The sequence below is a fragment of the Miniopterus schreibersii genome (assembly GCF_964146895.1).
Source record: "Miniopterus schreibersii genome assembly, chromosome: 3".
NCBI lineage: Eukaryota > Metazoa > Chordata > Mammalia > Chiroptera > Miniopteridae > Miniopterus > Miniopterus schreibersii.
In genome coordinates, this window is record NC_138103.1 from 3,049,374 (window position 1) to 3,062,415 (window position 13,042).

Below are 13,042 nucleotides of genomic sequence, written 5' to 3' on the forward strand. Positions count from 1 at the left end.
GTTCTGTGACTGCTTTGTTTCGATATATTACGGCCAAAGTGATGTCGTCCAGTTTTTAGGCCCAGGCTTGTCCACTTCCTGTGCCTGGGACCGTCTCGGGGAGCCCTGGGCTGCCATGGAAGACCCCCCCTGGCCTTCACACAGCCGTGCTGGAGAGCCGGCCTTCAGGGTATCCCTGTCACCGTGCCACAGCCATGAGTCAAGTCAAGTCGGACCTTGCAGACCCGCTGCCTGCCTGCTGAATAGCGCAGGTGGCCCCATCAGGACACAGGCAGGATTGCCCAGCTGAGCCCTGCCGGATCCCTGCTCCACCGAGCCATCGGGTACAGCACTGTAGAACGGCAGTTGTTTTGAGCTACTAAGTTTTGGGGTGATTTGCTACACAGCGACAGAACAGCATGTGATAGGCAGTGACTCCCGGGGAAGATGAACTTTCCTGCCCCATGGACCTCAGGGTGGAGTGTGACTTGCTTTGGCCAATGGCATCCAAGTAGCCAGGGCACATGTCAGGTCCACACAGAAATGTAACCATTGCTTCCCGCAGCTCCTTTGCTTTCCCTCTCCTGGGAGAGTGGCACGACCCTGACAGGGCTGGTCCTTCAGCCTGGGGCCTGCAGCATGACCTCACGGGGAGCAGGGTTGCGACTGACCCACAGCCAGCAACACAGATACAGTGTAAGCAAGAAACCCACGCTTGCTGCTGTAAGCCGGGGAGATTCAGGGTTATCACGGCCACAGGCGCTCACGGAGTGAAGCATGACACAGCCGTTGCTTCTCTCCCCTCTTGTCATGACTGGTAAGGCCCCTTTCCCGTGATAATGCCCACGGAAGAACATCCAGGCCCACAGAAAAGTCCTATAAGAGCTTGTTTGGGCCAGGTGTCTGAGGCATGGCTGAAAGCAAGACCCCAACCGATGGAGAAACTGCTCTGGGAGATGGCAGCACTGCCGTTCCTTTCATGCATTAGAATCAAAGGAGGCACCAAAGGAGAGGTGCAGGGACCCACTGGCGGCAGACTAAGAGGCGGGAGGAAGCCAAGCGGGAAATCGCTGGGACGGAAGAAAAAGCGAAGAAGAGAAACGCATTCTTCTTTCCCCTCGTGGGTACAGCACGTCAGTCAGCATTCACGGCACACGGAGGTGGCGCTCGGGGAACAAGGCCACATGAGGGGCTCTGTGGGCTCGGGCTCCGGTGCTGATGGTTGTGCCTCCGGGCGTCTGGAAAAGAAAATTCCTCTGACGTTTCAAAGGTGTGTTACCTTAGATGCATAAGAACAGTGGGCAGGGCTCACTTCAGGTAAAGACCGGCCTTCGTTAGGGAAGCTACAGGTCTGGGACGTGACTCCATGGCCTGACCAGTTAGGAATCTTTATGTTCAGACCATTCTGTGTTGGTACTTCTGGTCCCTGAGTTTGTAATCCTGCCATGCAGGCCCCCCTGAGTTTGTCAGGTTTAGTATGCGGCCCCTTTTTCATTCACAATAGAGTCTGAAAATGTCAGGTATTCATTTTTCCAGCCTCCCTGACAGCTAGAGGTGTTCTTGTTCTGACCCACAACTCGTAAACGGCCGTCTTTCAAGGGGGTGTACTTCTGGGGACGACTTTCCTCAATGATCAAAATAGAGGGACATAAAGGGCGTTAATATCTTTGGCCACTCAGACACCCTTCCTAACTATGAGGTCCTATGAGGATGGGATGGCTAGAGCCACAGCAGCCACCTTGAAGCCATGAGTTTAAAAAGCCTGAGAATTAAAAGCCAGAATATACTAAGGAGTGGAAGGTAAAAAAGATCTTGGATCCTGAAAATTGGTGAGCCATTCAACAACTCTAAGACTGCCTACCACGAAAAACACCTTATAATGTGAGATGATTGTCACAACTTTTTAAGCCACTGTTAGTTGATAATTCTGTTATTTGTGGCCACAACCAAATTAACTAGTACATAGTTATCTTGATTTTGCCTGCCCGGTACGCAGCCCTCTTCTTCTGGTAACCAGTTAGGAAGCATTCTGATTTCTCTTTAGGGAGTCAACACACACACACACACACACACACACACACACACACACACACACCCCGCTGAGGGTGCATTTGGTTCGGGTGAGACTGCGCTCTCCAGGCCCGGGGTGGCCAGTCAGAGTGGTACTTCCACCGGCTACAGTGCGGAGGCTGAGGTTTCTCCTGGAGGCTGAGGTTTCTCCTGGAGGCTGAGGTTTGCTCCTGGGGGTTTGGCAGAACCATCTGGAGAGAGCTCGCTTTCCGCTGGGAGCGCTGCTTTAGCGTGAAACCAGCACAAAGGGAAGCAGAGCTGAGACGGAAAAGGACTCGTGTCTGGTGACGCCCTTGGGCCTTGAGCACTCAGATTTGCCTGGTCGACCTGGCCTACCTTTGGACTTTTCTTTCAGTTCCATGAGCCAATAAACTTTTATTCTCCCAAAGCCGGTTAACAACAGGAAGAACCCTGACTGTTCCCGACCAGAGGCCTAGTTTACAGGTAAGGCCAGGGGCCTCCGCAGAAGCACAGCAGGGGCGGGGCAGAAGACGAGACACCCCGGCGCCAGGTGGCTGCGTCACACCGTCTCTTTGGCAGATCACAGAGTCTGAGGGGGCTGAGGGCAGGACTGACAACTCAGTGACCAGTGACCAAACTCCCAACACAGAACGGTCTGATGGGCAAAGCCACCTACCCAACCAGGTTGTACGGTGATTCAAGGGCCCGGGCTCAGTCTCAGAGCTCGGAAACAAGGATTTTCTACTGAAGCACATCGATCCTCAGGGTTGGTCTACAGCAGGAATCGGGTCTGTACATTGCCTCGTAAATACCAAGAGAGGTTTTTTGTTTTGTTTTGTTTTGTTTTTAATATATCTTTATTGATTTCAGAGAGAGGAAAGGAGAGGGAGAGAGAGAGAAACATCAATGATGAGAGAGTCATTGATCTAGCCCGCAACTGGGTATGTGCCCTGACCAGGAATCGAACCCTGATCACCTGGATCCTAGGTCGAAGCTCAACCACTGAGCCACACCCAGCAGGGCCCAAGAGAGGTTTATTGGTGGTGGCCGGGTGGGGCTGAGGACAAGGCGGAGTTCCCTTCTATCTGAGAGTCAGGCTCCGAATTCTGCACTATTTTCCTGGTCAGTTAGGAAGAGGCAATGGTAGTGTTGCTCCCACTGTCACTACTGAGGTCCTTCTACTTCTACTTGCTTCTCTCCCCGGGGCTCCCTGCACACGCTGTGTCAGGTCAGTCACCTTGGCAAGGAAAGGGGCTTCGTCTGGAGCTCCCATCTTCTCTCCAGGGTATGTAGACAGCTCCAGTGCCCCCCCACGCATACACTACTCTGGGAAGCGCCCCTCCAGTGAGGATCCAGCCCCTCCCCTGAGGACTCTGCCATCTCAGCCCAGCTCGTGGGCAAGGTCACAGCCAGCCCTACCCCTGCCCCCAGGTCTCCAAGCTCACAGCCTTACCTGGGCTGGACACAAATGTAAGCACATATAGTTGCTTTTAGCATTTCCAGCTCCATAATAAAGCATCTGTCGTAACGCCCTGCCACTCATCCCTGGACCTGACCTGGAGAGTGGGCTCCATTTCGGTGGCCAAGCTCTACTGGTCCCAGTGTGACCAGCAGCTGGCCTGAGGACCAGGATGTCCAGCTGCTGATGCTGCCTCCAAAATGGTCCCCACAAGGCGCAGACCCCCAGGACCACTTCCTCAGAGCCGCCCTCAGCCGGCTCCCGAAGTGTGGGAAGCAGACCCCTCACACTCTCAAGGTGCTTTCCCCGTGGTAACGTTACAGGTTAAATCACTGACTGGCACAGGGAAAGGTTGTGCCCTCACGGTTCTTCTGCCATCCTTCGGGTCACAGAGAGAGGCTCTGTTTGGGGCAGGCTTTTCTTTTACAACCTGACACTTGCTAAACTCCCTTTTTGACATTTGGAGGGTGGGTCTTTGTACTGTATTTGTGTAGTTATTTTATTTTTGGCTATTGGGGTGATTTCTAATATGCAAGGGTGCTATTCAGTTTCTTTTATAAGCTCAAACATATACATTTTAAATGAGTCCACTCTAGACAAGCTGTAAGTAAATAACGGCACAGATCACAGGAAGTGCAGGGTGACAATAATGAGGGTGGAAACAAATCGCTGAGATTTGGCACCTGCTGCTCACAGCACAGGCTCCCCACTGGAGGCCTGAGGCCCCTGGAACAAACCCACAGACGATTCTGGATGTGATAACCAGAGAGTGAGGTCCAAGCGGCTCATGTGACGCTCCCTCTGCGCCTCCTGAGTGTGGGTGGGAGCGGGGAACCTCCGTGCCGCCTGCTTCCCCATCCACCAGGACAGCAGCGGAGCCTCGGGGACCCCCGGGCCCTCTAGTAGCCCTGATTCGGTCGGGGGACCAGTCGTGGCACAGAGCGGTTGCGGCAGGCGTGGACGGGGGCCCTTTCCCAGGGGCCTGAGGCCCAGGGTCATGCTCGGCACTTTGCGGACACTGGAGAACCTTTATGGACAGTTGTCACTAGGAGTCTGGCTGGAAGCTTTAGGTAGGTGTTTCTAAAAGTTTGGTCTTTGGATGTCCAACATCAGAATCTTTTATTTAAAATACAGATTTTCCTGGAGACTCAAGGATCTCTGAAATGGGGCTGAGGGTCTGAACTTTTTTGTTTTTTTTTTAATCCCCACCTGAGGATATTGTTTTCCACTGCTTTTCAGAGAGAGAGAGAGAAACATCGGTGTGAGAGAGACACATCGATTGGCTGCCTCCCGCACGCAGGATCGAGCCTGCAGCCGAGGTGCGTGCCCTTGGCTCGAATCAAAACCGGGACCCTTCAGTCCGAGGGCCGAAGCTCTAACCGCTGAGCAAAATCGGCCAGGGCAAGGGTCTGAACTTTTTAATCATGATATTTACCATCAACAAAATTTGAGAAACACTATAATGGAAAAAGAGACCAGTTATAAAGAAAGTCAGTCACTATCTGCCTATCTTCCTGTCATCTCTCTATCTCTCTAAGCCCCTCTCTCTCCCCTCTGTTTCTCTCTATATACAAATCTTCCCCACATGGCTGGAAAAAATAGCCACTCAGGAAGTTTTCTACACCCCACCCCCCCAAACACACACCTTTAATAGGCCCAGAGACTAAACAAACACCTTCAATCACAAAGTCTGTGTTCAGGTGACAATGCTCTGAGAAAAAACACAAAATTCCCTCCGAAATCAAATCCCGTCTTTGCCCCCTCCCGTCCGTCAGAATCACACTGCAGTGGGAACACAGCAGCTGACACGGGTTAGCACACCACCCCAACAACACCCAGAGTCCCATCCGTGCACAGTCCTATCCATGTGACCTCGGACTCCCCAAAGGCCAAAAATCCCAGGGATCAGACACCCCGACGCCGCAGCACCTCCTCACAGCACATCAGGGAGGGCCCACAGCACCGGGAGTGTGCGCCCACATTCTAGAAGGTGCAGTGCACCTAAGGGGGACTTCATCCAAAACGTGCCCAGAGCACCGGGAGTGTGCGCCCACATTCTGGAAGGTGCAGTGCACCTAAGGAGGACCTCATCCAAAGCGCCCGGAGACGAGGAGCTGAGAGCCTAACTGTGAAGTGACCCAGGAAGCACTGGTGGGGAGAGGGGGACACAGGGCCAACGGGGCCAACACAGGGACTCTAACACGCAGCTTAGCGCTGGGCCAAAGGAGGCCGAGGCCCGCCTGCTGGGAGTTTCTGAGATTGAAGAGAACATGCCTCTAAGTTGTCCCCCCTGAGGGGAAGAAACTGAGCATTTAGCAGAGTTCCCTTCTGCCCCTGGATGCGGGCTGCTCCAAGGGTCCTTAGCTCCCTGCACTTCAGCCCTCCCTGCCCATAGGCCATGTGCAGGCGTGTGCCAGGCAGAGCCCTGGGGCAGAGTGTCACCCAGGCTGTGGGAAGAAGCCACTGAGGTTCCTCAAAACATTAAAATAGAACCACCCTATGATCCAGCAGTCGCGCTCCTGGGTAACTTTGCAAAGGAAACGAAATCACTATCTGGGAGAGATACCTGACCCCCATACAGCAGCAGTATTCACAACAGCCAAGATGGAAACAACCCAAATGTCCATCAACAGATGTGTGTGGTACATACATATAACGGAATATTATTCCGTCTTTATTAAGGAAATCCTACCCTTTGTGACAACATGGAGGGACCTGGAAGCATTAATCTAAGAGAAATAAGACAGCCGCAGAATTCTTTCGAATGGCCTCTGCTATATGAGGCATCTAAAATAGCCAAACATAGAGGAGTAGACAGTAAATGGTGGTTACCAGGAGGTGGGGGAGGGGGCCTGGGAAACTGCTGTTCAGTGGATACAAAGTTGCAGTTACACACGCTGAGCTCCAGGGCTCTGCCGTACAACACAGTGCACAGAGTTAGCAAGGAGGTACCGTGCGCTTGCAACTCTATTAAGCAGGCAGATCTCATTGTTAAGTGTTCTTATCACACACATACAAAAAACACACAACACACTAAAAAACAAAGGGATACATTTTTGGAGATGACAGATGTGTTTATTACCTTGATTATGTCCAAGCTCATCAAACTGTATACATTAATTATGTGCAGTTCTGCATACCAGTTATAGCTCACCAACGCTGGGGATGGCAGCCACTGGCACAGGGACTATAGTAAAGCCTGGCAGCTGGGGCACTGGCAGGTTCAGCCACAGGCAGAGAAGCCCCGCCTGTGCCTCTGCAACGTCTGCAGTGTGCACATTCCCATCACAGCCAACTTCAAGGTGTGGTGTGCCATTACTGAGCAGGGTTAGGGAGACATGAGCACAGTTGGTCTCACATGTTGATACATGACAACACGGCCCAGCCCTGGGAGAGCACACGGGCAGGGCACAGCAGCACCTCCCATAGGAACAGCCAAAGTGCTTTCCTACCTAGAATCTTACAATGTTATGTGACTTTCACACTCTTTTTGTGATGTGTCAACATTTCAATATCTTACCATTGAAAAATGGAATTACTCTCCAAAACTTTGAATCATTTCATACTATAGGAAGGAATGTCTTATTTATTTTTTTTTGTCCCCAGAGTGAGGATATTTTTTCCTATTGATTTTAGAGAAGGCAGAAGGAAGTGGGGAGGGGGAGAGAGAGTAACACCCAGGAGACAAAGACATCGATTGCTTGCCTCCCACAAGAACACCCCCCACCCCACCCCCCTCAACCCTGAGACAGGGATCCGACCTGCAACCCAGGCACTTGCACCTTGACTGGTGCATAGGCCGATGCTCTAACCACTGAACCACGCCAGCCAGAGCTTATTTATTATTTTTATATCACCTCTTTCCCCACCCTCCACCTAAATCACACCAGCATGCCCCCATGGGATCAAGTGAAAATCCATTTCAGAAGACTTCATGAATCCACCCATTTGGTCACTTAACAGTAATGGATATTCTTGTTTTGTCTGACCAGGCTCATCCCTTCTGATAACAGCACCGTCCTTTAAGCAAGCATCCCTCACCCCATCCTGAGTGCTCAGGACCTGGCTCCTGGCTCCAGCAGTTAGCATATGACACAGGTCTGGCTGATCAGAACGTTCCATTCCCCTGAAGGAGGGACAAGGCCCCTCTGAGCTAATGACACTCTTTGTTTGAAATTATTGAAAAAGAAACCCTGTTCCCACTGGGTGACTGAGGACACCTGGAGCCGCCGGAGGCGGTCCCCCACCATGAGGAAAGACCCCTGCTAGAATGAAGCCAACACATAAAAATAAGAGCTGAGAAATGGAGGCTGAGTCCAGATGGCACCATCTGAGTCTTGGATCCAGCTGTGCTGAAGACACTTCAGACCTTTACACGAACCCATCAAGTGTCCTTTTAACTGAAGTCCCTTTGATTTGCGATTTTAGTCACTTGCAACCAGAAGATTCTTGGCTGATTTGCAGATCTGAGGTCAAACGAGTTAGACTTTGGGCCACACCCACCCAGATTTGTCTCCTTGGCCCTGACAGAGTTCAGTGTAGAAGAGTGCAGTTTATCGGAGCCTGTCCCTCCGTGGGGGCTGAGAATGAGCGCCAGGCAGGACTGGTCTTTTCAAGCTGGTCAGACGCACGAAGGAGGTCACTTCAGGATCCGGATGCTCATCTTCTGCTCAATGTTCATCTTCTCCAGGGACTGGTGGAGATGGGTGATCATCAAGAGAACTGCAGTCCTCCACTCCAGTCTCCCAGCCTCCTCTCCCATCCCAGGGCCCCCCATTCCCAGGGAGCCCCTCTCTTTCCGCCCTCCCTCTGTCCCACGAGCCCATGCCTCGGGCTCCCCAGGCCCCAAGGGCACTCTGACCTTGGTGAACTCCAGGAAGGACACGGCCCCATCCCCGTCTTCATCGGCCTCCTGCACCGTGCGGTCAGCGATGCTCTCCAGCTGCTCCTCTGTCACCTGCACCCCGACCATCAGCCGGAGTACCTGGGAGGCAGAGGAAGAGGCGGCCATAGAGAGGAGGCACCGGGACTACCAGCACCGTCCCCCGGCCTCATCCACATCCCCCCAAAAGTTATTAACAGTTTCATAACCCACGCCTCATCCTTTGTTCGCGGCATTGCAACTGCTGCCCACCACACCCACCAGTGTCCCCACTGCTTCTCCACCAAACCCTCACCATCCCACACTCGCCTCCGTGTGCCCGGCTCAGTCCTCAAGTCGCTGGCTCTCAGAACCCAGCCCCCCTCCACCCGCCACCCCACTCCCCGCCTCACCCTCTAACCATCCCCAAATCCCTGGAGTTTTCCAGTCTCAGCACCATTGACATTTGGGGCCAGGTACCTCCTGGTGGCAGTGGGGAGGGGGCCCGTCCCTTGTGTTGGAAATGTTTAGCTGCATTCCTGACCTCCACCCACCAGGTGCACTTGCACCACTCCCCTCCCGGGTAGTGACAACCAAAAATGTCTCTAGATGTTGGCAATGTCACCCAGGGGGCAAAACCACTCCCAGCTGAGAGCCACCGATCTAGTCCCAACCTCATGCCCGACTGACCCCATCTCCCGGCTCACCCACACTCCAGCCCTCCCATTCCCACTGCCCCACCAACACTCCAGCCACCTGGTCCCCAAACTACCAGTTATCCCCCCACCCCCCCAACCATTCCATTCAGCACCCGGGGCGCGGCTCGCGGGTCCTTCCAACCTGCAGCATCTCGTTCCTGGAGATCTTCCCGTCTCGATCCAGGTCGTAGAGCTGAAAGGCGACTGGGGGAAGGCAGGGGGACGGAGGGTGGGTTTTCGGGGCCTCGCGAGCAGGTGGCCCGGGTGGGCCGGGAGGTCTCCCAGGGGCTCGCCGGCAGCGGGAGGTGCGGGGGCCGCCCCCGTGGGGTGAACCTGGGGCCTCCCGCGGGGACCCCGCCGACTCACAGCGAAGCTTGTTCATCCGGCTGTTGAGGGGCTCAGGGTCCTCGGGGTCGCGGGCGCCCGCCTCTTCGTCCACGGGTCGGAAGCGCGCCAGGACTCGGACGAAGTCGGGGAAATCCACCCGCAGGCTCCTGGAGGGCGGCGGGGAGGCGGCGGTCGCGGGGCTCCTCGGGGGCTCCTCCCGCCCGGCCGCGCGGCCTCCCCTGCGCCCGAGCCCCGCGGGCCTCACCCGTCGGCGAAGAAGCTGTCTATGATGCGGTCCCCCAGGGGGTTCACGGCCAGCGCCCCGATCTGCTGCAGGTCCACGCGGCTGCAAAGGGTGGTCAAAGGGGGGGGACGGGAGGCGGGGGGTCAGGGGCGCTGGGGCAGGGACACCGAGGGGGGTCCCGGGGCGGCGCCCCTCACCTCAGGTAGCCCTTCTTGTTACTGTCCAGGGCCCGAAACCGGTGGTAGAGGCGGAGCAGGGTGGCCTGCGAGACTGCGGGGGGCAGGCGCGGGTGACGCGGGGGCCGGAGCGCGCCCTCCGCCTGGGCCCGGGCCCGGCTGGAGCCTGGAAGGGGCGGCGGGACCCGGGAGCTCCCCGCGCTCCCCTCCGGGAGGCAAGGGTCAAAGCCAACCCCTTCCTTGCGGGCCGGGGGACCCCTGGGTGTCCCCAAGCCCGGGAACCCGCCCCCCCTCAAACCTGGAGTACCGCGCCCTGGCCCCGCGACCCCTGCCCGATCTCCAGGGCTCGCCCAGGGCCCAGCCCTCCCCCGGCCCCCCGGAGCCCCGGGTCCCGCTCACAGCCCGTCTCCCGCCGGATGCTGTCCGCGTCGGGGACCTGCGCCGCGCGCGAGCCGCCCGAGCCCATGGCTGTGCCGCCCCGACCCGCACGTCCCGCGCTCCCGCGCCGCCGGGCTGCCCGGGCCGAAGGCCACGCCTGGCGGGGATCCAAGCTCCTGAACCCCGGCGTTCCTCGCCTCCCACCCGCGACCCGGGCGAATGGAAGGCAACGCCCTGGGTGGCGGGGTCAGAGGGCGGCGCGAACAACAGGCTGTTTCAGTCCGAGGTGCCGAGGTTGGCGCTGGAGAGGCTGGGCAAGGCCAGGTCCCGCCCGCCCCGAGCCCCTCCCCGGCCCCACCCCCTGTCCCCTCCCGCCCCGGGCCCCTCCCCATCCCCACCCCGGGTCCCGCCCGCCCCGCGCCCCTCCCCACCCCACCCTCTGTCCCCGCCCGCCCCCGAGCCCCTCCCCGTCCCCACCCCCTTTCCCCCCCCGCCCCCGAGCCCCTCCCCGTCCCCACCCCGGGTCCCGCCCGCCCCGCGCCCCTCCCCACCCCACCCTCTGTCCCCGCCCGCCCCCCGAGCCCCTCCCCATCCCCACCCCGGGTCCCGCCCGCCCCCGCGCCCCTCCCCATCCCACCCTCTGTCCCCGCCCGCCCCCCGAGCCCCTCCCCATCCCCACCCCGGGTCCCGCCCGCCCCGCGCCCCTCCCAGGCCCCACCCCCTGTCCCCGCCCGCCCCGCGCCCCTCCCCATTCCCACCCCCTGTCCCCGCCCGCCCCGCGCCCCTCCCCATCCCACCCTCTGTCCCCGCCCGCCCCGCCCCCCTCCCCATTCCCACCCCCTGTCCCCGCCCGCCCCGCGCCCCTCCCCATCCCACCCTCTGTCCCCGCCCTCCCCGCGCCCCTCCCCATCCCACCCTCTGTCCCCGCCCGCCCCGGGCCCGTCCCCATCCCCACCCCCTGTCCCCGCCCGCCCCGCGCCCCTCCCCGTCCCGGGGTCCCGCCCGCCTCGCGCCCCTCCGCGTCCCCATCAGCATCCCCGGCCCCCCCGGCCCCGCGCCCGCCCGGCGGCCCGCCGCCTGCTCCGCGGCCCAGCCTCTCGCCCTCGCAGCCCGGGCTCCCCGGCGCCGCCAGTCAGGCTGGGGTCGCGAGCTTCTTCCAATGCAGACAGAACCCAGGTCCCCCTGGAAAGGGGGTGGCGGGGCCGGGGGAGCTAGCCCTGTAGGTCCCAGTCCTGAATGGCCCAGCCCGGGCCCCCTCCCCAGGCAGGAGGGCCAGAGGGAGAGGCGCTAAGGACTCCCCCAAAAGGGGTGAAGTGGGGGGTCCTGAGGCCCAGAGTGGGCGCTGGGTTAAGCGGAAAGAACGCTGCGTTTGGGGCCTGTGGAAACCCCAGCTATATGACTTGTTTGTTGAAATCTCAGCTAAAGTCTCTTGTTTGGTCCACATACGTTACTGCTGTTTAATTGAGTCAGTGCTTACAAATCGGGAGACTGAACCAAAAATGCCGATTCCCAGCTTCTCCTGAGAAACCAGAAGTCCCACCCTAGGCCCCGCTGCTGCCGGGCGCCACTTGGCTGCAGCCTGGAGCAGCTGCCAAGTTTAAATGGAAGGCGGTGCCTGTGCTGGTGCCACAGTCCCCACCCAGCCCAATTCACTGCCTTAGGAGCCCCGAGGGGCTCTGGAAGAAGCTCCTCTGACCAGCCCAGGGGGATGATGGAAATCCGCAGCCGGAGAGAGAGGGTCACCGGCATCCCTGTGATGTGTAAAGGAACAGCCACGATTACAACAAAGTGGGCTCCCGTTTCCAGCACACCCCTGGCGCCAGGCCCCTTGCCAGGGCTGGACGCCGCGGCTCACACACTTCGCGGCACCTGTGGAACCGCCGTTTTCCTCTCTCATGTGGCAGAGGCTGCCAAGGGGACCCGGGGTGAACTACTGTAAAGCATGAGTGGGGACCTCATGGCCCCAAAGGGGGCAAAAAAATGTATCCTTTTGGTATATCAACACAGATACACATACAGTACATGACTAGATGTATAGTTTATCAGTCATATTAAAATCTCAAAGGAGAGGGGTCATTAAGGGGGAAAAGCCTAGGAATGTTCTTGAGAAACTTGGCTGTAGAGGAACAAGCACCCCAGGTGTCCTGTTGTGAATTTATCATTACCCTTCCTCCCCATCACAGTCACACACACACACACACTAATTTCCCAGGGGGGGAATGCAAGCTGCTCATTACAGGGCTCAAGGTCATACCCACCCTGGAGAGAGAGAGGCTGGAGAAACAGTTGAAGCTCCAGCCCCAGGCAGACTTGCATCAGATAAGCCATGACAATATTGATCTAAGAAGTGCTTGACTCTCTTTCTGATGCCCCAGGGACTAGCAACCGGCAGAAGGAACGCTTGGCTCCCTCACACACACACACACACACACACACACATGCTCCCCAAGGACTAAAGCTTTCCGGAAAGCTCGCTGCTCCCTAATGGCCACACCACTCCTGTCCCCAGCTGGGAGTCAGGCTGGGAGTGCAGCTCGGGTTAGGTTCTGAACCAGGAGGGGGCACGGGGCCCTGGGGCGCAGCAGTAATCACCTCAGGCCGGCGTGGGATGCTGATCTTGGAAAGAGCTGCTATGGCCTTAATCTCCGACTCAGCACGACGTTCGGTCAGTCTGGCCAGAGAGCAATTAACTGCTCCCATCCCCACACCACACAGGGAGCTGCTGGAACCCTCTCCTGCTTCACGCACACAAGTAGGGTTTAAATCGGCGTCACAGTACATGAGGCCATATCCTTTCAGGGTATTTAAAGGGGAGATGTTTTGGGGGGGATTTAATCTGCAGGACCAAATGGACTGGATTCAGGCTGAACGTTGCTGGCCGTTGGTGGT

General features: G+C 57.7%; 1 protein-coding gene across 1 annotated transcript; it reads right to left on the minus strand.

Annotated features, from left to right (window-relative positions):
* Window positions 1–6,527: 6,527 nt before the first annotated feature.
* CHP2 (calcineurin like EF-hand protein 2) lies at window positions 6,528–10,392 on the minus strand. Its single transcript, XM_081131968.1, has 7 exons — window positions 10,175–10,392; window positions 9,797–9,869; window positions 9,621–9,701; window positions 9,395–9,522; window positions 9,171–9,232; window positions 8,331–8,453; window positions 6,528–8,162 (listed from the first exon to the last, which is right to left on the minus strand). The coding sequence occupies exons 1-7, from the start codon at window positions 10,239–10,241 to the stop codon at window positions 8,109–8,111; spliced, it is 588 nt and encodes a 195-aa protein (XP_080988094.1). The 5' UTR covers window positions 10,242–10,392; the 3' UTR covers window positions 6,528–8,108.
* Window positions 10,393–13,042: the final 2,650 nt, after the last annotated feature.

Bases quoted from the DNA above. Each gene is read 5' to 3' on its own strand.
- CHP2 (XM_081131968.1), bottom strand. From the start codon at position 10,241: ATGGGCTCGGGCGGCTCGCGCGCGGCGCAGGTCCCCGACGCGGACAGC. The intron at 8,454-9,170 runs GTTGGAAGGACC...TCTGCCTCCCAG, and splicing joins CCAGGAACGAGATGCTGCAG to GTACTCCGGCTGATGGTCGG. The intron at 8,163-8,330 runs GTCAGAGTGCCC...CATCTCCACCAG, and splicing joins CCTTCCTGGAGTTCACCAAG to TCCCTGGAGAAGATGAACAT.